General features: G+C 39.8%; 1 protein-coding gene across 1 annotated transcript in view; it reads left to right on the top strand.

The window, feature by feature from the left end:
* The window catches only part of NEB (nebulin), a 204,807-nt gene that overhangs the window by 176,578 nt on the left and 3,999 nt on the right, over nt 1–24,230 (top strand). Inside the window, 19 exon segments of the mRNA XM_034654568.1 lie at nt 351–455; nt 1,831–1,935; nt 3,357–3,467; nt 3,989–4,099; nt 4,651–4,764; nt 5,475–5,579; nt 8,529–8,633; nt 9,155–9,259; nt 9,903–9,995; nt 10,996–11,088; nt 12,520–12,612; nt 13,120–13,212; nt 19,033–19,125; nt 20,456–20,548; nt 20,844–20,936; nt 21,262–21,354; nt 22,359–22,466; nt 22,573–22,756; nt 23,069–23,161. Of these exon segments, the coding sequence (XP_034510459.1) occupies nt 351–455; nt 1,831–1,935; nt 3,357–3,467; nt 3,989–4,099; nt 4,651–4,764; nt 5,475–5,579; nt 8,529–8,633; nt 9,155–9,259; nt 9,903–9,995; nt 10,996–11,088; nt 12,520–12,612; nt 13,120–13,212; nt 19,033–19,125; nt 20,456–20,548; nt 20,844–20,936; nt 21,262–21,354; nt 22,359–22,466; nt 22,573–22,756; nt 23,069–23,161 (1,990 nt within the window).

The raw sequence follows: 24,230 nt of genomic DNA, 5'->3' as shown, positions 1-24,230 counted from the left end.
CAGAATGTAAAAAAGCTTTTATTCTTAGACTAAACATTTTATTTTCTAATTAAGCACTTCCCTCCTTCTAAAGACATCAAATCATGGTTTGGAATAGTTCCTTTCATTTTTCACTTTTCAAACCTCCTTTGAATATGCCGTGTAACCTAAGCGTTGACCATCTGTATTAACTGGGCAGGACTGGACGTGGGTCTTCCGCCTTTGACGTGTTTTCATAACCCCCCACTTAGTGTTTGCTGCTCTTAGTTTGGTCTTGACAATGATGCTGTGTAAATGTCTAACCTAAAGAGGAAAAACAGAAATGCTGAGCAGCTTTCCCATCTGTGTGTCTTTTGCCCTCTTCCCCTCAGTACCAGTACAAGAAGAACTATGAGAAGAGTAAAGGCCACTACCACACGATTCCTGATAATCTGGAGCAGCTTCATCTCAAGGAGGCCACAGAGTTACAGAGTATAGTAAGTCAATCAAGACTTTTCTCTCACGCACATTCAGCTACAAGGTCAAACATGTTCATGAGTTCGCCTCAGAATGGTAGTTATAGTTTTAGTAACCGTTGCTGGAGGAAAAGTTCAAAAGATATAAGGGAGCTTGGAATTTAGCACCATTTTGAAACAAAATTTTATGCTGTAAATAACAGCATCAACGTGCCTATACACGCGATGTGTGTTATTCAGATCACTGACAGGGCCTGGAAACGTAAAGATGATGTTCTGAGGGGGACCGACCCCTTACAGTAACCCCAATGTGCCCTCATGGGTCTGCACCCCCACTTAGGAAACCTTGCAATGGTGACAGAGAGCCTTTGGAGGGTTTTTGAGCAGAAAAGTAACACGATTGGATCCACCGTTGAAGTATCTGTGGGTATTTAAGGAATTGAAAATTTGTAAAATAATTAAGATCCTCAAAAGAAGAACTCAGAGAAGGAGTTTGCTATCACATGACTTCCTGTATCACAAATCCAGAATTATTTAGGACCCTGTTGGGCATAACTGAGAGGGCAAAATGACTTGAAGTGTCTTCATGTCATCTGTGAAGCAGCCTAGGCCTCCAGGTTTCTATTTTCAGCGAGATTTCTGAGAGTGAGCATTGCATGAAGAGGCTGTGTGAACAAGGGCCTCTGCCCCCCTGACTTTCCATTCCCGAATCTTCGGGCTGCCCCCACCCCTAATCACATGTCTGCGTCCTCCTTTGGATTGGGCCAGTGTATTTGTAGTGATGAGGACATTGTGTTTGTAAAGTAGCACTGGGGCTCTTTTGAGAATGTCAGATTTATTATTAAGTCAGTCGACATGTAAACTAGTTCTCATTTTTATATGAACTTATATTGGCTGCATTGAAAAAGTGACCAATTATGACCCATGACCAGTACAATAACTGTACTGACGTATAAAGAAAGTTGTATCGAGACCCCAGGTCTCCGATAAAAGTCCTCATGAAAGAAAAACTGGAGCTATTTCTCGGAAACATTGACAGATGCTGCAGTTACAGTGTTCACGTCTACACCTATCAGATCTTGGCCGACCTTCTCTGATGGGGGACTTGCCCCATGCGTTTCCTTGTCTTGGCCTTTCTCTCAGCTGATCCTTCTGCAGTGAGTCTTTTGTTTCTTTGAATTGAACACAAATCCTGATTCTGCCTTGCAGACAGCAAGGGTGTTTTCTCCCAGGCAACAACAAAAAGGTACTAGATCTGAAACACAAGAATCTGTTTTGAATGGCAATGAGATGCCACCCATGTGGACTCATGTCTGAATTAAAAAGATATTGTCCCTACCCTTGTCTCTGGGAATTGACCAGAGGAGATCTACCTAATAAAGCTTTTCGTCACTAGGTGAAATACAAAGAAAAGTATGAAAAGGAGCGAGGAAAGCCCATGCTGGACTTTGAAACACCAACGTACATCACTGCCAAAGAGTCTCAGCAAATGCAAAGTGGGGTAAGTCCTACAAAATGCACCACACAACAAACACACCATCAAGCTGTAAAGACAAACTCTGCCCACACATGTATCCAGCCTTCTGTTATCCAAAAGTTGTGCAGGTGATGGAACTTTTTATCATGCAGTCACTAAAATGTTTCCATCTCAGAAATTTTACGGTTCAGTTATACTAAATGTTCTGAACAGTAAATACTTACCATGCATGTTTTTTTTTAATTCTCATTTTCATAACATTAGAACATAGCAAATTATTCTTAACTCTGAAACAAATTATATTGAATATAATATGAATTTTTCTTCGATAAATGAAAAGTTCCCTCTGCACAGACCCACCTTTGGCTTTGGATTGCTCTTAATTGGAAGCCCCAGGCCAAACAAAAGAATAATGATCAAGATGTCTATCAAAACATCAGATGTCAAGATGCCATTTTTCCTATTTTAGAAATGTAAGCACAAGCATCTAAAAAAAATTTGTTTTTTCCTTTTTAACCAACAGAGAAGAATGGCATCTTATTTTGAATTTTAGGAAGTCTGTGTTCATTGGGAAACAGACTTATTTTGGGTTGCTTTTTACGTCTCCCCCATGGGGCATAGCTCCAACTGTAAAGATAGATGGTTAATGACGTAGCACTTTGTGGGGCTTTCTGTTGTGTAGAAGGCCGAATAGTCACAAGTTTAACATAGCCTCATACAGTTGGTGAGTCTGGGTGAAGGGGCTGTGGACGTTCCTTGTGCTAGTCTTGCAACTTTTCTGTAAATTTAAAATTCTATCAAAATTAGAAATTATAAAAATGGAACTCCAGCGTTTATTCCAAGTCTCCCAATGAGACAGCCTAGTCCGGGGATTGGAGAGGAGATGGGGGAGCTTGTGACTCTCTCAATGGAGGACAAAATCTTAGGATTTCTCTGTGTCTCATTACACCTTACCTATGCAGAGATTAAAAATAATAAGTCTTTACTATGGAAAAGGCCAAATTTGCATTTCATGCCTTCAAGCTCTTCTTCCTCTGCGTTGTTATTTTCCCCTTACTTACTTCGAGTTCATAAGTAAAATCTGGTTGCCTCAGGAGAGATAACAGTGGGTTCAGAGTCTCGGCAGCACACGTGTCCTTCCGCTGTCCTTCCCTGCTGCAAGGCAGACGGTGGGGCAGCCCCAGTTACAGTGTCGGACATATGAATGAGGAGCCCAAAAAAGGCTTCTGAAATTCTGAGTCTCTTTGAGGCTGTTTATTGTAGACAAAATATTTCCAGAACAATCAGACACCTTTCAAATGTGTGACCTTCAGCAAAACTATGAACCAGTTAAGGGCTCATACACGAAAGGAAGATGTTGTAATTTTTTCTTCTGCCTAGGTTTGAGAAATAAGTTGTAATAAAGATTCTGTTTTTAATTTGTGTTTCCTTCCTACTCACATTAGAAAGAATATAGGAAAGAGTATGAAGAGTCCATTAAAGGCAGAAACCTGACAGGCCTGGAGGTCACGCCAGCTTTATTACATGTCAAATATGCAACCAAAATAGCCAGCGAGGTAGTGCCCACCTGGTCTTTGCTTTCCCTCTTGATCCCAATAATTGCACTAATGACCCTCGTCAATGTGTTCCTCCTACCACTTTCATCACCATCTAACATTTGTGGGTTTCAAGTTGGGTTCACATGTGTTTGCTATTACCACCTAATCTCTCTCTCTCTCTCTTTTTTTTTTTTTACGTAATCAACATTTTATTTTTTATTTTTAAAATTTTTTAAAATATTTTTTTAATTATGTTAGTCTCTTACCCATGTTAATTCTTTGCATTTTTTATTTGAATACCTAATAAAATGTGCTTACCTTAGCATCCTGTTAATGTCTAGATTCTTATTTGATATTTAACTGATGAAGCTTATACCCTGCCTTTATCATATCTTTAATCACTAAACTGTAACTACTTAAAATTGGAAGGGGTCTTTCTTTGTCTTTGTTTGCTTGTTTGTTTTGGCTCTTCACCTAAGAGGAACGATCCAGGATCCAGGTTTTCTTGTCAGTGGTGTTGCTTTTATTTTGTGATATAGAAAGAATACAGGAAAGATCTAGAGGAAAGCATCCGTGGGAAGGGTCTCAGTGAAATGGAAGACACGCCCGACATGCTAAGAGCAAAGAACGCCACTCAAATCCTCAACGAGGTAGGCCCACAGCATCCTCTCCTCCCTAGCCAAGTTACAGAAAAAAGAGAAGAGAGAAAAAGAGAGGGTTGAATTTCAAATTCCATATCCAACATTGTTATTAACTGTTAAGTAAAATATATCTCAATTTCCGATGAGCTGGTATTACAGTCTGTGTCCAGTGGCTGTTGTAATCTGTTACTTATCTAATAGTATCTGATCTAACTACGATCCGTTTGGTATGCTCATTTAAATTAAAACACTACATTGGAGTGTTACACACCTAAGTTCAGTACTAGTTACATAGCAAACCAGATTTAAAATGTTCCGTTTGCTTTGATTTTCTAAGTAGAGAATCCTAAAAGTGTTCAAAAGGAAGCCTTACTTGAGGACACGAGTAGAACAGTTTCCTAAAACAGGTTTCTGTGGCCACCACTGCACCCGACCACAGGGGATAGCAAAGGTGCACACGAGCAACCGAATAGTGGTATAGCCTGTGGCTTTCCAGTCACTCTGTACGTTGACTACCTAGCCATGGAAGTTAGGTAACTCTTCTTTTAATGCTACCACAGAAAGAATATAAGAGAGACTTGGAGCTAGAAGTCAAAGGAAGAGGCCTGAATGCCATGGCCAATGAAACTCCCGACTTCATGAGGGCCAAGAATGCTACTGATATTGCCAGCCAGGTCAGTGTTACTATTCCATGTCAACCTAAGGGGGGAAAAGTGATTACAAGGACACGGTGTTGTCCTTCTATTATCTTACTTGGTTGATTAACGGTCACATGTCTATAGTGGCATTTTTAAATATCTGCCTGATGGAATCCATTCTGATAGAAAGAGCAGAGACCCTATGTCAGGGCTTCTTTCCATCTGTCTTTGTGAGTCTATAGCCACAGAAGACATTCAGAGCAAAGGGTAGAAGTTGGGGAGCTTGAAGCTAGGACAGATTCGGACATCCTGGTCTTGTTTCTTCATTGATACCCACCCCCTCCCATTCGGCACCAAGAATTCCTTGCTTAGAACATTTTGGGAGTTCTTTCTTTCCTTAAATCACCTTAATTTAAAAGGTAGTTTTTAACATCCCACATTGTCTTTTGCTTATTTGTCTTGCTCCTAGCTCTTACGTATGTAAACAATCTATACCTTACTATCTGTGGATTATCTCACTCCTTTCCCAGCCCCTGGGCATAGTAAGTCTTTCAACAACTAGGACTCAACCTTTCTGAATCTCACTCTTCCGGATAAAGCTATAAACACAAAAGGAAAAAATATATGTTGAGTCTCAAATGAATGAATCCTTTTGGAAAAGAAATACTGACCACCTCGTAATGAAATGAAATCAACAAATATGCACATTGTAAACATTTACCCAAGTGTTGGGTGTTCCTTTGCAGATCAAGTATAAGCAATTAGCAGAAATGGAAAAAGCCAATTTCACTTCTGTGGTTGATACTCCTGAGATCATTCATGCCCAGCAAGTCAAGAACCTTTCAAGCCAGGTAAGGACATTCATTGCAATATCACTTATAGACCCCAGTCGTGCAGTCTTTCCATTAATACCTAAGTAGGCTCCTTCAATTCACAGTTTTGCCAGTAAAGGAGAAGGGATTAATCTGTGATGCAAGTTTGAGTCAGAGGTGAGATTTCTGTATCAGAATTAAGATAGATCATATGAGGGAACTTTAAGGTACTGAAGAACTCTTACATGGTAGCATCCATGTTAATGAATCAGTGTTTTAACCTGTAAAATCTCCTATAATGTGGATGTAAAATGTATGTGTGAATCTGGAAGGAACAAAGTAGACAGTCCATATCTGGATTATCAGGCTCCTTAACCGGATTGACCTGTGTCATCCACAGCAACCACGAGATCTAACCCTGCTTCCTCCGTGAGGGAGAACTGAGAAATGAAGGAAAGCATGATGCCCTTCATACAGTGGAATATACCCTTGTTTGTTTTGATCTGCAATGATATCAGAGATCTGCAATTTGTTTAAGCAGCTCCAAATAGTCTTTTAGGCAGTGAGTTATGACCGGACCAGGCTGTGCTTTATAAACACCTGGGAGTGTAGGTTTCCTGGCCCCACCCTGGAATTTTGAAGCTAGTAAGCCTGATGTAGGCCTTGGAAATCTGTTTTTGTTTGTTTGCTTCTTTGTTTTTGTTTTTTTAATCTTGACAGGTGATCTCTAAATGGCCAGTTGCATCAGGGGAATCATGGATTTAAATCCTTCATTAGCAACATATGATTTTATATCATAAAATTAGACATGAGAAAGTATCACCAGAGAATGGTTTATTTAAGAAATAGCTATATTCAAAGGAGAGAAATGAACATTTTTGGGGGGGGGGGTTGGGAAGCATCTTATTACCAAAATTATCTGGGCCCCCAACTACCATGTTGTGTTCATTGAAGGAGGTCAACATTCTTGAGGCTGTGAGAGGCCTGCCAGCCATGTTACCTTGAGCCTTTTCCCATTGCTAATCTTTAAGGAAAACCCCAGAGCGAAGGCCTGTTCGAAGAATTTAAGCCACTCACTCTGTTCTCTTGGAGCTTTCCTCAGCCTAGTTCCTCAAGGCCTAAGATATGGCCAGGCAGGTTTCTTCCTTCCCAGTTTAGTATTTACTCTTGAGTAGTGTAGTGGTGCTGGTGCTTTCTACAAAATTATTTTTTGGTTTACAATGAAAATATGTATTTTATAACTTCTAAGCCTCATACTGAGGGTTAATGCAGGCAGTGCAAACGGACCTAAAATTCAGGATAATATACTAAATATTCCCTAATGCCTTTCCTCTCAGAACACCGCCAAGCTCCAAGTACAAGCTGACCAGTCCTCTCATGACTAGCACTAGCACGGCAAACCAGTTAAGGCAGCTTTTGTTTAATCTTAAGAAAATAAAAGGAGAAGAGAAGGAGGATTAGTCTTACCCCTTCTCAGGGCAGTGAGACCTGTTTGCCTTACATTTGCATAACTAGGAGGAGTCATCCAGGTGACTTTTTCCGGAACAAGGAAGGTGGTGAACTGCTCTTTCCTTCCAGAAAGCTTTAACTGGCTTCCAGTTCAAAATCTAGGCTAAAATCTCTTATTGGTTGAAAGGGCTTCTTTGTTGCCTTTGAGGAGATTAAATCTTTCGATGCATAAATGTAATTCATAATTTGTGTGTAATACCATTCAGATGAGATATAGAAAGAATAGTTTAATCCCCTTGCACAAGTAGCTAGCCTTTCCTCAGCCCTCCACACCCAAACTTCCCTGAAAAGTGGGAAAAACTGGAGCTAAATAAAGCTGGAGAGGAAAGTGAAAGGACTCAGTGACAAGCAACAAAAGAGAAATCTGGCCCTAAGGCAGAGTAACTGTTCTGCAGCGGAGATTCCTGGAAGTGAATCAGCTCAGTGGCGGGGACTGAGGGCACAGGTGTCGGGCGGGAGAGCAGACCTCTGCGCACAGTCTTCAGCCAAACGCTAGGCAGTGTGACGCCTGAAAGGAGTGTCTCTCAATGGGATAGGGGCTCCAAATGTGGACCACGATCAGGTGGAAGCTGGTGGCGCGGGTGGTGAAAGAATTCACCTGAGGCAGAAGGAAGGTGGTAGAAGTTTACTGCGTACCCCTGGTGGTGGGGGCAGGAGAGCAGAGCGGCCGTCTGCTAGGAGGTAGTGGGTGGGGGCTGCTTTTAAAGGAGGGGAGGTAAGAGGGTATGGCAACGTATGGAATTCTCCCTGTTTGGTAACTGTGCCTCATTGTAGGTAATCCTACAATGTCAGTTAGGGCTTATGGATATTTTGAGGTGGGTTGCCTAGTGGGCTTTTCTACTTTCCATTGCTCAAGGCTGTTTGCCTGCAAGGGGCCTCTGCGGGCAGGGGCAGGAAAGCCCAAGAACGATGCCGGCAGGCGCAGAGCCGTGGCCGGTCAGTTGGTCATAACGGTGGCCCCAGGTCTGTGGGAGCCTCCAGTGCCGCAGAGTCAGAGCCACATTCCGCAGGTGCCTGCTGGTCCCGCCAGCGACCACACCTGTTCAGAGCTCAGCAAAAATCTTCTTGTCACCAGCCCAGGGCAGCTTTACAGAGGCCTGCTGATGGCTCTTAAGCCTCCGCTTTTCTCTCCCCGCCTGTTGTCTGGCTCCTCGCTGAATGGCTTCATCCAGTTCACAGTAGGCACCCATCACCAGGAGCTGGTTGTCACCTTCCTCTGTGTGGACCAGCCAGCAAGCGCCTCCTTCTGCTGTCTTTGCCATGACAGTGGGTTTTATTCAATGCTCATGCTCAGCTCTCCCGGAAAGCAAATGCATGTCACTCACTGACCATGCATGCTTTAGACCTCCCCAACATGCATGAGCAGTCCTAAAACTACAAAGGACTTTCCTTCTGCTGAGCAGGATCGGCAGTTGTAGGGCCCATTGGCCCAGATCCCTGTGGAATTCACCATCCTTATTTCTTGGAATCTATTCTCAGAAAAAGTACAAGGAAGATGCAGAGAAATGCATGTCCTATTATGAGACTGTTTTGGACACCCCAGAGATACATAGAGTCCGGGAGAACCAAAAGAACTTCAGCCTTGTAAGTTTGTATTGACTCTAAGACGCAGCCCCCTGATACCTGGGATAAGGTAGGCGCGGTGGTTGCCCCTGGGCGTACACAGTGGGCCTCCCCTCTGCCGTGGGGCTGTGGAGCAGCCCGACACAACTCCCACCTGGGGCGCAGGAAACATGTGCTCCATGATATTCCCCAAATCATAGTGTGAAAGACCCACTGCTTTGTTAGTGGCTTTTCGTCACCATATGTGAACTATCTCCATCTTCCATCGGTGGTGACATCTGTCTTTTCAAAATTAATTCAGGAAGGGACGCATTTTTTTTTCAAAATCTAACTTGACACTTATCCATTTTTAGGGTTTAAAAATTTTTTTTTCAAAATTCTTATTAAAGAATTTCCCGTTAGCTATCAGACCATGATTGTTGTGGCATAGACATTTGGTTTTTGTTTTAGTTTGGATTTTACTTCCCTTACACAATAGAGATAATTTAAACTATATTTTAAAATGTTGAAATCTTAACAAGATGTTTACTCTTTCTTCATAGCTCCAGTACCAATGTGACCTCAAAAACAGTAAAGGAAAAATTACAGTTGTTCAAGACACGCCAGAAATACTGCGTGTTAAAGAAAATCAAAAGAATTTCAGCTCGGTATATTTACTATTTTTTTCCATTGAATGCTAACCTAATAATTCCATTTTCCTCTTTAAAAATATGCCAGCCTCATGTTGATTCAGACAATTCACATCTAACCTCCCCAGTTAATACTAGCAGTTATTTGTTAAAATTTCCCATACTTTGCTCTAAAAACCTCACTCCAGAGACCATTTGAAATAACACGCTAAATCTGCTAACAAAGTAACTTCTCTTTCTTCTTAATTCTTTTAATCCCAGACCAGTAACATGTGCTGTCTTGCTCCATGAAGATGGATTTCTTTTTGACATTGTGATTTCGTTTACTATCCTTTCCCAGAATAACTGACTTCCCACTTCTTTAATGGATTTTGTGTTTCATATGGAAAGGGTCTTTTCAAATCAACATTTTCCTGGTTTTTCTCATCCTGTATTAATACAGTACAATAATCTTAAATCTCAAGATCTGGAAAGTTGTCTGTGTTGTACATATGGCTGGAGTTACTGATACTGACGTGGAAGACGTCAGATCCTCCGGTACACGGCTAAGAACATTCTCTAGTGTCTTTTGTTTTCACAGAAGCTGTATTTCCTAGTCTTCCGAGAATTGCTGGGCTTTCTTTTCTTCTGTGTAATGTTGTCCTGATTCTGAATGCCCCAGGTTTTATATAAAGAGGATGTCTCGCCTGGAACGGCGATTGGAAAGACCCCTGAGATGATGAGAGTGAAGGAAACACAGGACCACATTAGCTCGGTAAAGATGCCCCCTCCCGCACCGCCCCNTCATTTACTTTGAGGGCTGAGCTGCACTCAATCTACTTTTGTCGCCAGAAGCCGCTGAAGCTGCTGAAGTAGGTGCCCGTGGCGAGGGCCCTCCCACAGTCAGCGCAGCCGAGCAGGAGGGGAGGTTACCTGTGGGAAACCGAGAGGCTGGTGTCAGAGCAAACCCAGAGCTGGGCAGTGGTTAAAGTGGTAAAAACAGATTTTATGCAGGACTGTTGCAATAGGGGAAAGAGATCTCAGTATAGAACTGGGCTCAATTCCAAACACTGCAAGGAAAAGGATTTATAATCGGGGTGGGGGCAGGGTGGATAAGGAGGCAGGGGGAGGATAGAAGATCAGAGCAAATGTCAGGGGTAAGGGGGGGGGTCTGGCTGAACCTACCTAACATGATTCTCGCTGGCAGTAGGCCAGGGTGACCAGACATTGCCTGGTGGGGCTGGTGGGTAAGAAATTTGGTCGGATATCATGGGTGAGGACATACCAAAGGTAGAGGGATTCTGGCTAAACTAACTTAGCGGGATTCTTGCTAAAATCAGGTGATACAAAGATAGAAGTCCAAAAGTCGAGGCCTAGTTGGGAAGAAGATTCAGAGGACCCTGGATGAAGTTTAGTCGAGGAGAGACTCCTTGTCACTTGTAAGAAAGTAGAATATGTTAAAGTCGAAAATTCAGCCTTCCTGGATGTTTGTTGTGACTGTATCTGTCCTAGCCAAACGAACTGCTGGGGATAAAAACATGAGTGCACGGGATAGGTAGAGGGCTACAGTGTGAGTATGGACTCCGCCTCCTCCCCACCCCAAACAGACAGGAGAGAGACCAAGAGTCCTTGCCCGTGGCATGGTTCTCCAACCCAGTGTCGGAACGGAGCCCCGTGCACACTAAGTATAGAGTTCCTACTATTTAAATTGTGACTTTACAAACTGCAGGCTACTAACCAAACACATGCACGTATTTCCGTTTTTATATCTGCAGGTGAAGTATAAGGAAGCCATTGGACAAGGAACTCCAATCCCTGACCTGCCTGAAGTAAAACGAGTCAAGGAGACACAGAAGCACATTAGCTCGGTAATGGCCCGTGTGCTCAGCACGCATTTGTGCAATCAGCCACCTCCCAATAGCCCCCTGGCTCTCTGTCATCCCTCCTTCCCAGGCCTTGGGAATGGTGTGAACCTCCCTCCACCCTAGATAAGAAACCTCTGTCTTCACACCATCAGAGAGCAGAAGGGACTTGGCTTCTTGATTAATGATCATGCCTGCGGTTTCTAGAGTAAAATGTGCCAACGGTAGTAATAAGGTTATCGGAATGATCTCCAGTTAAAAGATATAAACATAGAGAAACACAAAATATTATATATATCTTAGATAATTGGTATATAAATTTTAATTTTATATAATATACATAATTATATATGATATACGTATACTTATACAGAACTTATATTCTGGCTTCCTTGTACAAATTTCATTTAGAGTTTTGTGTCCACAAATCAAGAAAACTCCTTAGTCACTTTTGATGGCAGCTTCCTTTCTTTCCCGGATTATGTTTTGTTTTTTTTTTTCTGTTATCCGTGATTGGTTCTGCTGCCTTGCTGGGTAAAGAAACACAACTTTGTACTAAAACAGTAGATTTTTAAAGATCCCTGAAAGTTTCCCAGCAAAACAAAGATATCACCACCAGTCTGTCAGTGATTTTGGGAATTAATCTGTGACTGAAGCCCCCTGTGTTGTTCATGTTTCTCCCCACCCCATGCTCAAGTACACCATTAAACCCATTTATTTAAAAAGAATTCATTCATTCCTTTAGGCTGACAATTCTTAACGTTAAAAGGGAAGAAGGAAAAGAAGGGGCCGGAGGTTCAGGAGGTTCTTACTCTTTTCATTAAAATGTATAGACTTTTGATACAACCCCTAAAAAAATAGGGACCTTCCCTCAGTTTGAAAAACACTAGTTTACATGATCTAACAACCCTCAGTAGAAATTTCAAGGAAAGATGCTCTTTCTGGAAAATATACTTTTAAGTCTCCTCATATATTAAGAGTACCTACGGACTAGGGAACCCCTAGGAATTGTCAGTAGAAAATACAAAACAAAATTCCCAACCCTGAAGGAATAGAGTATCACATGATTAGAAAATTTTAAACCAAGTAACCTATTTATTAAGAACAAATCTAATGTGGAGCTACTAATACTAAATGCTATGAAATGGTTAGATTTTTCTCATTGTTGAGTGTATTACTTTTTAATGCATTTTAGGAATGTTCTAAGTGTTGACAATAGAAAATGCATAATTTAGTACCAAGTGTTCAAGGGTAGTGAGGTTACTTTTGAAGAGAGAACATAAATATTTGTGGAATTTCTTTCCATTCTTCCCTCAGTGTCATACTTGAAAGCTAGATTCCCTTTAGGAGTTTCCACCACAGAGCCCACAGATGCAGCTGTAATCCAAAACAGCCTGGTCATTTCCCCTTTTTGGCTATTCTCATTATTTTCTACAGGTTATGTACAAAGAAAACTTGGGAACAGGCATTCCAACCCCTGTCACTCCAGAGATCGAGAGAGTCAAACGCAATCAAGAGAACTTTAGCTCGGTATTTACAAATTTATCAAATAAGAAGCTCTGTTTCCCCACTTAAGTCTACTACGATAACCCATTATCCCTTTTTAAAAAGTAACATCTTAACAATCGTGTGTGTGTGTGTGTGTGTGTGTGTGTTGGGGGGGGTGTTATTACCTGACCAAAACCATCTGGACTTATAGAGTGACTTGCTTTTCTGGTGGTACTTTAACGTTTTTAGCAACTCACAAGTGTGAAAACTTAGATCTGAAATACTGTAAGTAGAATTAACACAAGATTCCTCATCATTATACTCATTTCCTATAACCCAATGCTTTGTGTTGTACTTTTTTATCCCCAGAATTAGCATGGTAGAATTCACCATTAAAGTTGTGAAGAAAAAGTAAAAGCATTATGCTTACTAAATATTACTCACTGAAAGACTCCCTCTTCACGCAAACTACCTGCCTCTAATTTTTTCCCTTCCTTAATCTTTGTGCCTGTTTTGAATGTCTTCTGGGTACTTTCTTGTATCTCACAGGTTTTGTACAAAGAAAATTTGGGGAAAGGAACCCCAACACCTATCACTCCAGAGATGGAGAGAGTCAAACGCAATCAAGAGAACTTTAGCTCGGTATTTCTTAGGGGGGCAAAAAATAAAATCCCTTAATTCTTATTTAAAATAATATTTTTAACACGTTACAAACATATGATTTTTCTTCCTGTAAAATTACTAAATTCATAAATGAAAATAATGATATCAAATATTACCTCAGTTTTCAACCCAAATCTAATTTAGTATTTACTTGAGTTCTGGTGTGAAATTTTAACTGTGTTTTCCCTAAAACATAACGACAGATCCCTTTCCTTAAAAACCCATAATATTCAGTGTTTCCCCCCCCCAAACCCTCCTTTTAATAACAACAGGTGTTTCTAACTGGTGTGACACAAGTCAAAAGTGNAAAAACCCATAATATTCAGTATTTTTTTTTCCCCTTAAACCCTCCTTTTAGTAACAACAGGTGTTTCTAACTGGTGTGACACAAGTCAAAAGTAAAAGTCTAACATCCCTTCAAAAGGTCAATGTTAACTAGAATTTTCTTTGTGCTTATTCTGGCTCTGTTTGATGTATTTTTTGTGTTTGTAGCTTTCTGTAAAAGAATGTGATTCTTAAATATTTTCATTCAAGAGATGGCAGAGCAATTTACCGTGAAGTCAGAAATGTGGCTCAGCTATTTTTTTGTATGCCATGTAAGCTATAAATGAGCTTCCCTTTGGAATAGTTTAAGGATCATTGAAAGCTAATATTTATTTAGCTTTTAATATCTATTAACATTTATTTTATCCCCCCCCAAACCTCTCTTTCTCTGGTTCCNAATGAGCTTCCCTTTGGAATAGTTTAAGGATCATTGAAAGCTAATATTTATTTAGCTTTTAATATCTATTAATATTTATTTTATCCCCCCAAACCTCTCTTTGTCTCTCTCTGGTTCGCTAATTAAGGTCTCCAACAACTCATTATGGATATTAATTTCAATTAACTTGAACACTGTTTGCTAAGGCCTCATCCTTCTGTCTCTGAGAGAGGTCACCTGTATTAGTGTAAGTGACTCCTGCCTGTAGCCTGGCAGCTATGCGTTTATTAATGCCACTCAGAGACAGCACACTGGGCGTGACTGAACTTCAAAGGTGGTCAGTTGTTCTATTTCTTAAAGCTGTTTAGGCCTATTTTATGCCATTATGAAAACAAAAATACTTTTAGGGACTGTTTTGAAGATCAAGTTACCTAAAAGATGGGTCAAAGCTGATGTGATTGTTGGTTTTGTGCACACAGATTTTGTACAAAGAGAACTTGAGCAAGGGGACCCCCATTCCTGTCACTCCTGAGATGGAGCGAGTCAAACGCAATCAAGAGAACTTTAGCTCGGTATTTCTTAGGGGGGCAAAAAATAAAATCCCTTAATTCTTATTTAAAATAATATTTTTAACACGTTACAAACATATGATTTTTCTTCCTGTAAAATTACTAAATTCATAAATGAAAATAATGATATNTTTTAACACGTTACAAACATATGATTTTTCTTCCTGTAAAATTACTAAATTCATATAATGAAAATAATGATATCAAATATTACCTCAGGTTTCAACCCAAATCTAATTTAGTATTTACTTGAGTTCTGGTGTGAAATTTTAACTGTGTTTTCCCTAAAACATAACGACAGATCCCTTTCCTTAAAAACCCATAATATTCAGTATTTTTTTTTCCCCTTAAACCCTCCTTTTAGTAACAACAGGTGTTTCTAACTTGTGTGACACAAGTCAACAGTAAAAGTCTAACATCCCTTCAAAAGGTCAATGTTAACTAGAATTTTCTTTGTGCTTATTCTGGCTCTGATGTATTTTTTGTTTGTGGCTTTTTGTAAAAGAATGTGATTCTTAAATATTTTCATTCAAGAGATGGCAGAACAATTTACCATGAAGTCAGAAATGTGGCTCAGCTATTTTTTTGTATGCCATGTAAGCTATAAATGAGCTTCCCTTTGGAATAGTTTAAGGATCATCGAAAGCTATTATTTATTTAGCTTTTAATATCTATTAACATTTATTTTATCCCCCCCAAACCTTTCTCTGGTTCCCTAATTAGAGTCTCCAACAACTCATTATGGATATTAATTTCAATTAACTTGAACACTGTTTGCTAAGGCCTCATCCTTCTGTCTCTGAGAGAGGTCACCTGTATTAGTGTAAGTGACTCCTGCCTGTAGCCTGGCAGCTATGCGTTTATTAATGCCACTCAGAGACAGCACACTGGGCGTGACTGAACTTCAAAGGTGGTCAGTTGTTCTATTTCTTAAAGTTGTTTAGGCCTATTTTATGCTATTATGAAAAACAAAAATACTTTTAGGGACTGTTTTGAAGATCAAGTTACCTAAAAGATGGGTCAAAGCTGATGTGATTGTTGGTTTTGTGCACACAGATTGTACAAAGAGAACTTGAGCAAGGGGACCCCCATTCCTGTCACTCCTGAGATGGAGCGAGTCAAACGCAATCAAGAGAACTTTAGCTCGGTATTCGGGAGAAAGCTCCTTTAATTCAAAATATAAAAAAATAATCATTTTCTAAAAAAACAAACTTCTATTGGTCCCTTTAAAATAATCAATTTAACATTTTTAAAATTTCATAAACTGAATTCTGTTTTCCACGTCTTTTACTTACCATTTGATTCTAACATTTTATACATCCCATAATAGTCCCTTAAAACTTTTAATTGGTTCCTTTCCTCCTCTTTTCAACTTTTATGTTGCTGCTGGGACTTTTGAAGTTCATTGATGTCCAAAAAACCCAAACGCTATAGCTATCATTTACTCGAGACTCTTTATTTAAGATGCTTCTGAGTTAGTGTTGCTCAAAGACACAGTACTTGAGGCCACATGTAGAAATAGTGGCTCTTGTTTGGGAACGGTGGTTGCCTTAACCTAGACCCTATCTGGATAAAGACAGGACAGAAAAAGAAGGCTCAGTATCAGAACCCAAAGCAGCCTTATCTTGATACTTGTGCTAATAAACAAACCATTCCATGACTAGAAATCCTTCTGATTTCTTTTAAATACACAAATCAGATCATAAATTTATATTTAATGCTACTTTTTATTTCATTAGTATTGCTGAAAAATTCTAGGATAGTCTGTGAAACTTCTGTAGAAGGATCTTAAGAGTTATTTGCCTGAGATAGAAAATCAAATGTTAATAGGAAAATTTAGCTGGAATTTTTTTGGGGGGGAGGAAGAGGGTGGAACAGGTTTGATCCAAAGTGGTTTTTAATTGTGAGTTCAAATACTTTGAAAAAGTTTGATTTTTCATGATTAGATCAGTAACTTTCTTTGGTCCCACTGTCTTTTGGTTTTGTTTTCCTTTAATTACTATTCACTAACAACCTTTCAACTTTGTTAAATTGTCAGTGTAAATTAATATCATTTTTGGAATGTTCACTGTTTTCCCTGTGGGATGATGATGGTGGTGGTGGTGGTGGTGACGATTTCTTCTTTTGGAAGAATTAAGGTTTGCATTAATTTTCAAAATTGTATTTTAATTATTTTCTTCTATATTAGAGTAAGTATATTGTTATTTAGATCTGAGATCTTAATGATCCTGGACAATTGTTTTTTTCCTAAGTAACCACTTGTATTCATTGTTACACAAATTTCATTTAGGCAAAATTGTCCAGTGGTACACAGAGTTTTTAAGATTCTATGGGAAATAAATAGTACTGTGTATTAAAACATTAACTTCCAGACTTGGCCACCTCCACAACTTGAATTTACTCAACAAAGACCAGTTTTGCTATACTGCATAGATTTGGCCTGGGGTTTTAAATACCTGTTATTCTGCAAAACAGATGTTCTATGGAGGGAAAATAAGTACTTGCCAATCTAATTAAAAGATAATTTTTCTATTGTACACTAAGCACTTTAGTGCTCTTATAAAACTATTTGTAATTTTTTCCTTAATTCCCAACACAGAAAACAAACCTTCAATATAACATGAGTTAATAGTGAGGTGAATATCAAATACACTGGCACTGTAGTTAAGGAAATAGAGCTGATTCTCATCCCGATTTGTGTTTGAAGAGACAGGTCGACTTGGTGAATTTGTCTTTTCTGTTTGATGTCTGTAGTCTCATACTAGGGTCCCTACAGGATAGATGAAAGGGCTGTTTTGACTGCGCTTGTTTTTTCTGGATGCTTTCTTGTGTTGTACAGGTGTTGTATAAAGAAAACCTCGGGAAAGGGATCCCAATTCCCATCACTCCAGAGATGGAGAGAGTCAAACACAATCAAGAAAACTTTAGTTCGGTATTTAAAAGAAAAAAAATCCCTTTAACTATTTTTAAACCAAAAATTAATGGCTATATTTTAAATCTAATCAGCTTATCCCAATAAAAACTCTGACATGTCTTGTTCACAACTTAATGCTGCCATCTCCTGTGAATCCGTTTCCCCATTTTGGTTAAACATTAATACCATCATTTGACTTTAAAAAAAGAAAAGTGTTCGGTATATATCCTAGCCTTTAAAAACATAACCTTCTCAGTGTCTAAGCACCCACATTTATCCTGCTTTGGCAAATTTGATCTGGATGTAAAGCTTACAAAAATGTATTTAGCAAAGATCGGAGTATTGGCCTCACTTCCTGTTCTAACCTTCTCTGTCCCTACTGGTATTCGTATAGATACTGTCAAGTTTCTTTTTTTAGCATCTTGTCATTGCTCTCCATTTGCTTTAAAAATAATTAATTCTTCCCCATATGTTCACCCAAACTAAATACTTGGACTTCTTTTGAAAGTCAACAAAAGAAGGTTTGTGCACATGTATCTTTATATATACAATGTTTATAAAAACCCAAATATCCTTATGTGGTTTATTAATAACATATCCAAATCAAAAATAACTTCCTTGGTTCTTTTGTCTCTTACTTTTTTTCTCTTCCTCATAACAAACTGGCAGGGACTAATTGTTCCTATTCATGGTGCACTCTTGCTGGGCGCTGCAGAGATTAATTCAAACAACAAAAGTAACAAAACTTTCCTTTCCTATCTCTTAGTTTTCTGCCGCTCTTTCCTGCATTCCCTTACTTATGACTTTACGCTCCTACAGGTTGGATTAGAAGCTTCTGGTATTTCCCTTCCTCCTACCTATTTTCTTCCTCTTTGCCCTTCTTCTCCCCACTTCTCCACAAAAGGGGAAAGTGGTTGATCGTTCTTTTTGTTCTGGATGCTTATCATACAGGTGCTATACAAGGAAAACCTGGGGACAGGAATTCCAATCTCCATCACTCCTGAGATGCAGAGAGTCAAACACAATCAAGAAAACCTTAGCTCGGTATTTTGGAAAGAAAGGGAAAAGAAGATGCCACTTAACCTCATAATTATATAATACTTAACATTATTCGTTTTTAAAACCCACTACCCTTCCTTTGTTTCTAATATATCTCACTTAGCAAAAGGACAATACTTTTTGCATTTTTATGTTACTACTTGGAGTCAACTTTTTAGAACATTTTAGTTAATTCTGATATCGATTCCATTTAGTATTTTTAAGTATATTTTTTTAATTTGCTTGGATAACAACAAAACTGAGTTCTAACATCTCAAACCCCCATGGAATTGTTGGGAGGCACTGTACTCATAGAAATGACAAAATAACATGAATAACTGACAGCCTTTCCCCAGCAGCTCCTAAGGTCCTTGCTACCCTAGAGACTCTGCTTCCCCAGCCCAACCATGGCCGCCATTAAAGTAGTTTGTGGCAGCTTGCCAAACTGTAACTCCTGGCTCCCTGGACTACTGTGTCATTTGGTAACAAGGAAGTTGAACTCACACTTAAAATCTTACAACAAATGTAATGTTACTTACGTTTTTTTTTTTTTTCCTGAATGCTTTCTCATTACACAGGTGTTGTACAAAGAAAATATGGGCAAGGGAACCCCTATACCTGTCACTCCAGAGATGGAGAGAGTCAAACACAATCAAGAAAATATTAGCTCGGTACTTTGGCAAGAAAACATAAAGCTACTTCTTTAATGATTTAAATAATACTTATTAATCCTACTTTTTAAAAACAACTTAAATTTTGTTGATCCCATTTATCCTTCTCTCCTAGAAGGCTACTCTTGGCTTTAACCCCATAATAACAAGATTGCTTTAATCTATAAAGTTCTAATATCAGGAAGTAACAGATTTTCCAATAAAATGTACTTTTGCTCATCTGTCCCCGAACTTACTATCTACTATCCTCAAGGTCTCTTTGTTTTACATACTCCTGAAATTTGGGGGGTGGCATGGTAGGTATGAGAGATCTTTCTGGAAAACGAGTTATTTTCTGTTTTTGTACCTATGACTTTAGGTTCTAATTTACCCTGTCAGATTTAGACAAAGAGACCTTGGGAAAAATAACCCCTGAGCCTCTCCTCCAAGGATAATGGCATTTCTATTTCATCTGGTATTTAAAAAAAAAAAAAAAAAAATTTTTTTTAAAAAACCACTTTTTTTTTTAGTTTGCTTGTATTAACAACAAAATCAAGTTCTAACAATCTCAAATCTCCCATGTGATTGTTTGGAGTCAGACTGCTGGGTCCAGCCCCCCCCCGCCCCCCCGTTTCCCATTATGTACATCTGGGGTGGGGGCCAGAAAATTTGCATTCTAGCAAGTGCTCAGGTGATGCTGACCTTGCTATTCAGGGACCCCACTTTAAGAACCACCACATTCTTGAACGCCATTTCCCAAACTTCCCGTGTCCCCATGACTGACACTGAAGGGAGACACTTGAGGTAAAGGATTTATCATGGCGCTAGTGATTTCATTGCTGAAAGCGCTTTTCTTTAGTGATAAGTTGGATGAACTAAAGCAGGAGGCAGAGCACAGATGACTGCAGGGGGGACAAAGGAGGAATCCTTGTTTGTGGGCCCACAATTTATGGATGTGTCTATATGAGTTTAAGTGCTGCCATACAGGGAGCAGACCCACCTTCTCGGTGTCAGTCAAGTGCATTTCCCCTAAGTCCTGTTAAGATGATCTGTCTGGTGCTTGAAATGCATAGATGAGCAGTAAAATGAAGGCCGTCTCTCATCCCTTTTGGGCACCTTGCAAGTTCTGCCTTGCAGTCTGCCAGGATTTCAGGGCACAGTCCTACCCTGGAAATGTGTGTCTTGCTGTAACTACGCTCAACTTGGGAAACACACTCCTTTCCACCTAACCTTATTGCCCAAATGGTTTGGCACCCTGAGCCTCATAACAAATTATCTATTCCGTTTAATCTTTTGGTAACTGTGATTTTTTTTTTCTTTTTGCCTTTTTGGATCCATTCGACTCGCATAGGTTTTGTACAAAGAAAATGTGGGGAAAGCCACCCCAACCCCTGTCACGCCAGAGATGCAGAGAGTCAAACGCAATCAAGAGAACATTAGCTCGGTATTGTCTTGAGAAATGAAAGTGCTTTTAATTTTGCAAAGTAACCCCTGCAGTTTGGCCTGCTCCTAACTCCGTCCCAGGTTAAAAAAAAGCAAAATGCCAGTTTTTTAGAATCTCCTGTAAATGATATATGATACTTACTATTGCCATTAACTGTTTTTAAGCTTTCTTCTTCAGAGCTGTTCTCACTTATGTAACAGATTAAACATGGAGTTTTCTCCCCCAAATTGCATTATGTTTAATAGCCTGAATATGGCCTCTTCATGATTTTCGGGTCCAACTTTGTATCTCACAGGTGTTATACAAAGAGAACCTGGGGAAAGCAACCCCTACACCCTTTACTCCTGAGATGGAAAGAGTCAAACGCAATCAAGAAAACTTTAGCTCGGTATTTCGGAGAGGAAAAAAGAAATTGTTACACTTTTAATAAGCCTGGCAAATATGGTTATGTCACTAATTTATCTCACAGTTTTCCCAAAACTTTGGTTTATTTTTTGAAATTCTTTACCCACTTAAAAACAAAACAACCCCACCAGCTCAACCTAATTTCTTTCTTCATCTTGTGCTTTATACAATAACATTTTAATGGCTTCATCTTCCTGACGTGTTTCTTATAGAGTGTGATATAATTGAGCTGTAACATCAGCTAGATGATGGTTTTCAGAACTGGTTTTCTGCTCTCTGATGTCTGGATGCTCTCTTGGCTCCTCTAGGTATTATACAAAGAGAATATGAGAAAAGCAACTCCGACACCTGTCACTCCAGAGATGGAGCGAGCTAAGCGCAACCAAGAAAACATTAGCTCGGTATTGTCTAGGATTAAACACAGGAGTAGTGCAACGACTTGGAAAATAACATTTTAACATCATATAAACACGCCTTTCTCATTCAACTGGAAAGCACACTAAAATGAAATGAAAAAAAATGCAACATCTTGAAAAATAACATTTTAACACCATAAAAATGTGCACCTTATTCAATTGAAAATTTACATTAAAATTAACACAACTGTGCTTTTAAATTCCAAATGATCATACTAAGAAATAACAATTGCCAATGTTTTCTCTTCCTTTTATTTTACTGGGGGGGGTAGTCTTACATAACCAACTGTAACAAACTGACTTCCTAACATCCTGAATGTTCTGCTCCCCTTTATTATTAAGGTACTCTATGAAACAGGTAATACTCTGAGACGGATGTCTTCTTTGGCTTTGATATTTTGGGTTTTTCATGTCTGGAGGACTTTGATTTCTGTATTAACATTGGTTTATGAAATCTGTGCATAAACCTATGACAATGATCACTTGTTGAAAAGGATAGTTGTTTGGAACATCCGGCTGGCTCAGAAGAGCATGCGACTCTTGACCTCAGGGTCGTGAGCTGAAGCACCATGCTGGGGGTAGAGATTACTTAATTAAACTTTAAAGAATTTAAAAGGATAGTTGTTTTGAATGTCAGAATCCGATCTAGTGCCAAATACCATCCAATCTGCTGGTGCTGCAATTCCTAGCAAATTCCGGAGACCACTTTCTTCCTATCCTCTCTGAAATTCTGTTTTGTCTCCTTTGAAAATTAAAAGTTGCATTTTCAAAGTCAAAACATGTCCTTTTTCTCCTGATGAGAGCCCTGCCCATTGGTCCTCATGCTTATCTGTCCTGCTGTTATCAAGAATATCACTGGGTCCTTTCAGATGACTCAAACTTCCCTCCCCAACTACTTTTTATCTCCATGTGTTGGAAAAGTTTTTGAGGCTTTAAAATTAGAACACTACCATGACCTGTAACTGAATTCATGGTGTCTCCTCTTTCAGGTTCTTTACTCTGATAGCTTCCGGAAACAAATACAAGGCAAAGCTGCCTATGTCTTGGACACTCCAGAGATGAGACGGGTGCGGGAGACCCAACGCCACATCTCAACGGTGAGTCAGAAACTCTTAAGGACTGATGGACCAGTCTGCTGGACCATGTGGAAAAGGAAATGATCACATCATCATATTTTCACAAAATCAATTCATGAAATTTCAGGTGAAATATCATGAAGACTTTGAGAAACACAAGGGTTGCTTCACACCAGTGGTGACAGACCCTATCACCGAACGAGTAAAGAAGAACACACAGGACTTCAGTGACATTAACTACCGAGGTATTCAGAGAAAAGTGGTAGAAATGGAACAAAAACGGAATGACCAGGATCAGGAGACCATTACAGGTATATAAGCCCAGGGCGGGAATCAACTCTAACAACTCTAAGGGGATCGAAGAACAAGTGGCATTACCCATAGGAAGCTAAAGGATAAAGTACTTCAGCCTGTGTTTTCACCAGCTGTGAAAGAAAACCATTGTTTCACAGTTTGTAAAGCTGGTATCTTTCCTACCTTATGCTTTGTTCTCCTCTGAGAAGTCATGACCAGAATTAAGCTAAATTAGTGTTAGTCCTCCTGTGGTTAAGTTCATGCCTTGCTTTCCAAGCTATTAGGAGTCCTCCAAGAACATCTGTTCGGATCCTTGATCTCACTTGCAGGTTTTCGTGTCTGGCGTACTAATCCTGGCTCAGTGTTTGACTATGATCCAGCAGAAGACAACATTCAGTCACGAAGCTTACACATGGTTAATGGTATGTTATAGCTTACAACATGAAGGTCACCATTTATTGGGCTAGGGTCAATGACCTCTAGGAAACTAGAGTTTTCAGTGTTGAGATGTCCTTCAGCATAAAAACACCTTGCTGACTAGTGGGATGGTATCATCTTCGAGGCAAATTTAAGTCAGGGAAAGACGGTCTCACTGCCTCTGTGTAAATCTTCTTCAAGCCCCATTACCACCATTTTGTTTCTAAAGAAGAAAAAGTAGACATCTTTCTACTGGAGAAATAAGAAAAAAAACATAAGCAAAGGGAAGAGCATGAATTTACCTTTGGCAACTTTCCAAACACTCCTATGTCATCAAGGAAGGCTGTTAATTGAACAGAACAAGCCACATGCGTTTATGCCTTCTGTTCACGTTAAAATGTATACTACGGTAGTGTCTGTTCTTAAAGGGGTCACACTCTAGTCTGCTGATGGAGAGAAGTCGATCACTGGGTACACCCTGACGTGTGTAGTTCTAAAGGTCTGCACACAAATACTCAGGTAATGGGCATTTACGTTAATTTGGAAGTAAGGGAGGACTTTCTGGAGAAGCTGAAGGTGGAATCTGATATATTTGTGAGCCAGGCAAAACGGGCAGGGTGGAAGGAAGAAGTTCTGCTCCGAGACAGACTCTGGCATTCTGAAGCCTGGCTGTGCTATTTAGCAGCTATACGACCTTTGATGAGGTACTTCAGCTGTCATGTGGAAACGAGGATGGCAACCATACATATAGGGTTTCGAGGGTTTATTTTTTTTTAATTTAATTTTTTTTAAAAGATTTATTTATTTGACGGAGAGACAGCCAGCTAGAGAGGGAACACAAGGGAAACAGGCAGGGGGCGTGGGAGAGGAAGAAGCAGGCTCCCATCGGAGGAGCCTGTTGTGGGGCTCGATCCCCACGCCCTGAGCCGAAGGCAGACGCTTAGTGACTGAGCCACCCAGGCGCCCCTCGAGGGTTTAATCCATGGGAGTCTACTGAAAACATGCTTAGCAATCAACCCACCCCACCGCGCACCAAGACTGTTTCACGTCTGCCCCCCTCTCTCCCTTCCCCCC

Source organism: Ailuropoda melanoleuca, chromosome 2 (assembly GCF_002007445.2).
Source record: "Ailuropoda melanoleuca isolate Jingjing chromosome 2, ASM200744v2, whole genome shotgun sequence".
Classification (NCBI taxonomy): Eukaryota; Metazoa; Chordata; class Mammalia; order Carnivora; family Ursidae; genus Ailuropoda; species Ailuropoda melanoleuca.
The sequence above is the reverse complement of the archived record's forward strand: the minus strand, read 5'-3'. Positions and strand labels throughout refer to the sequence as shown.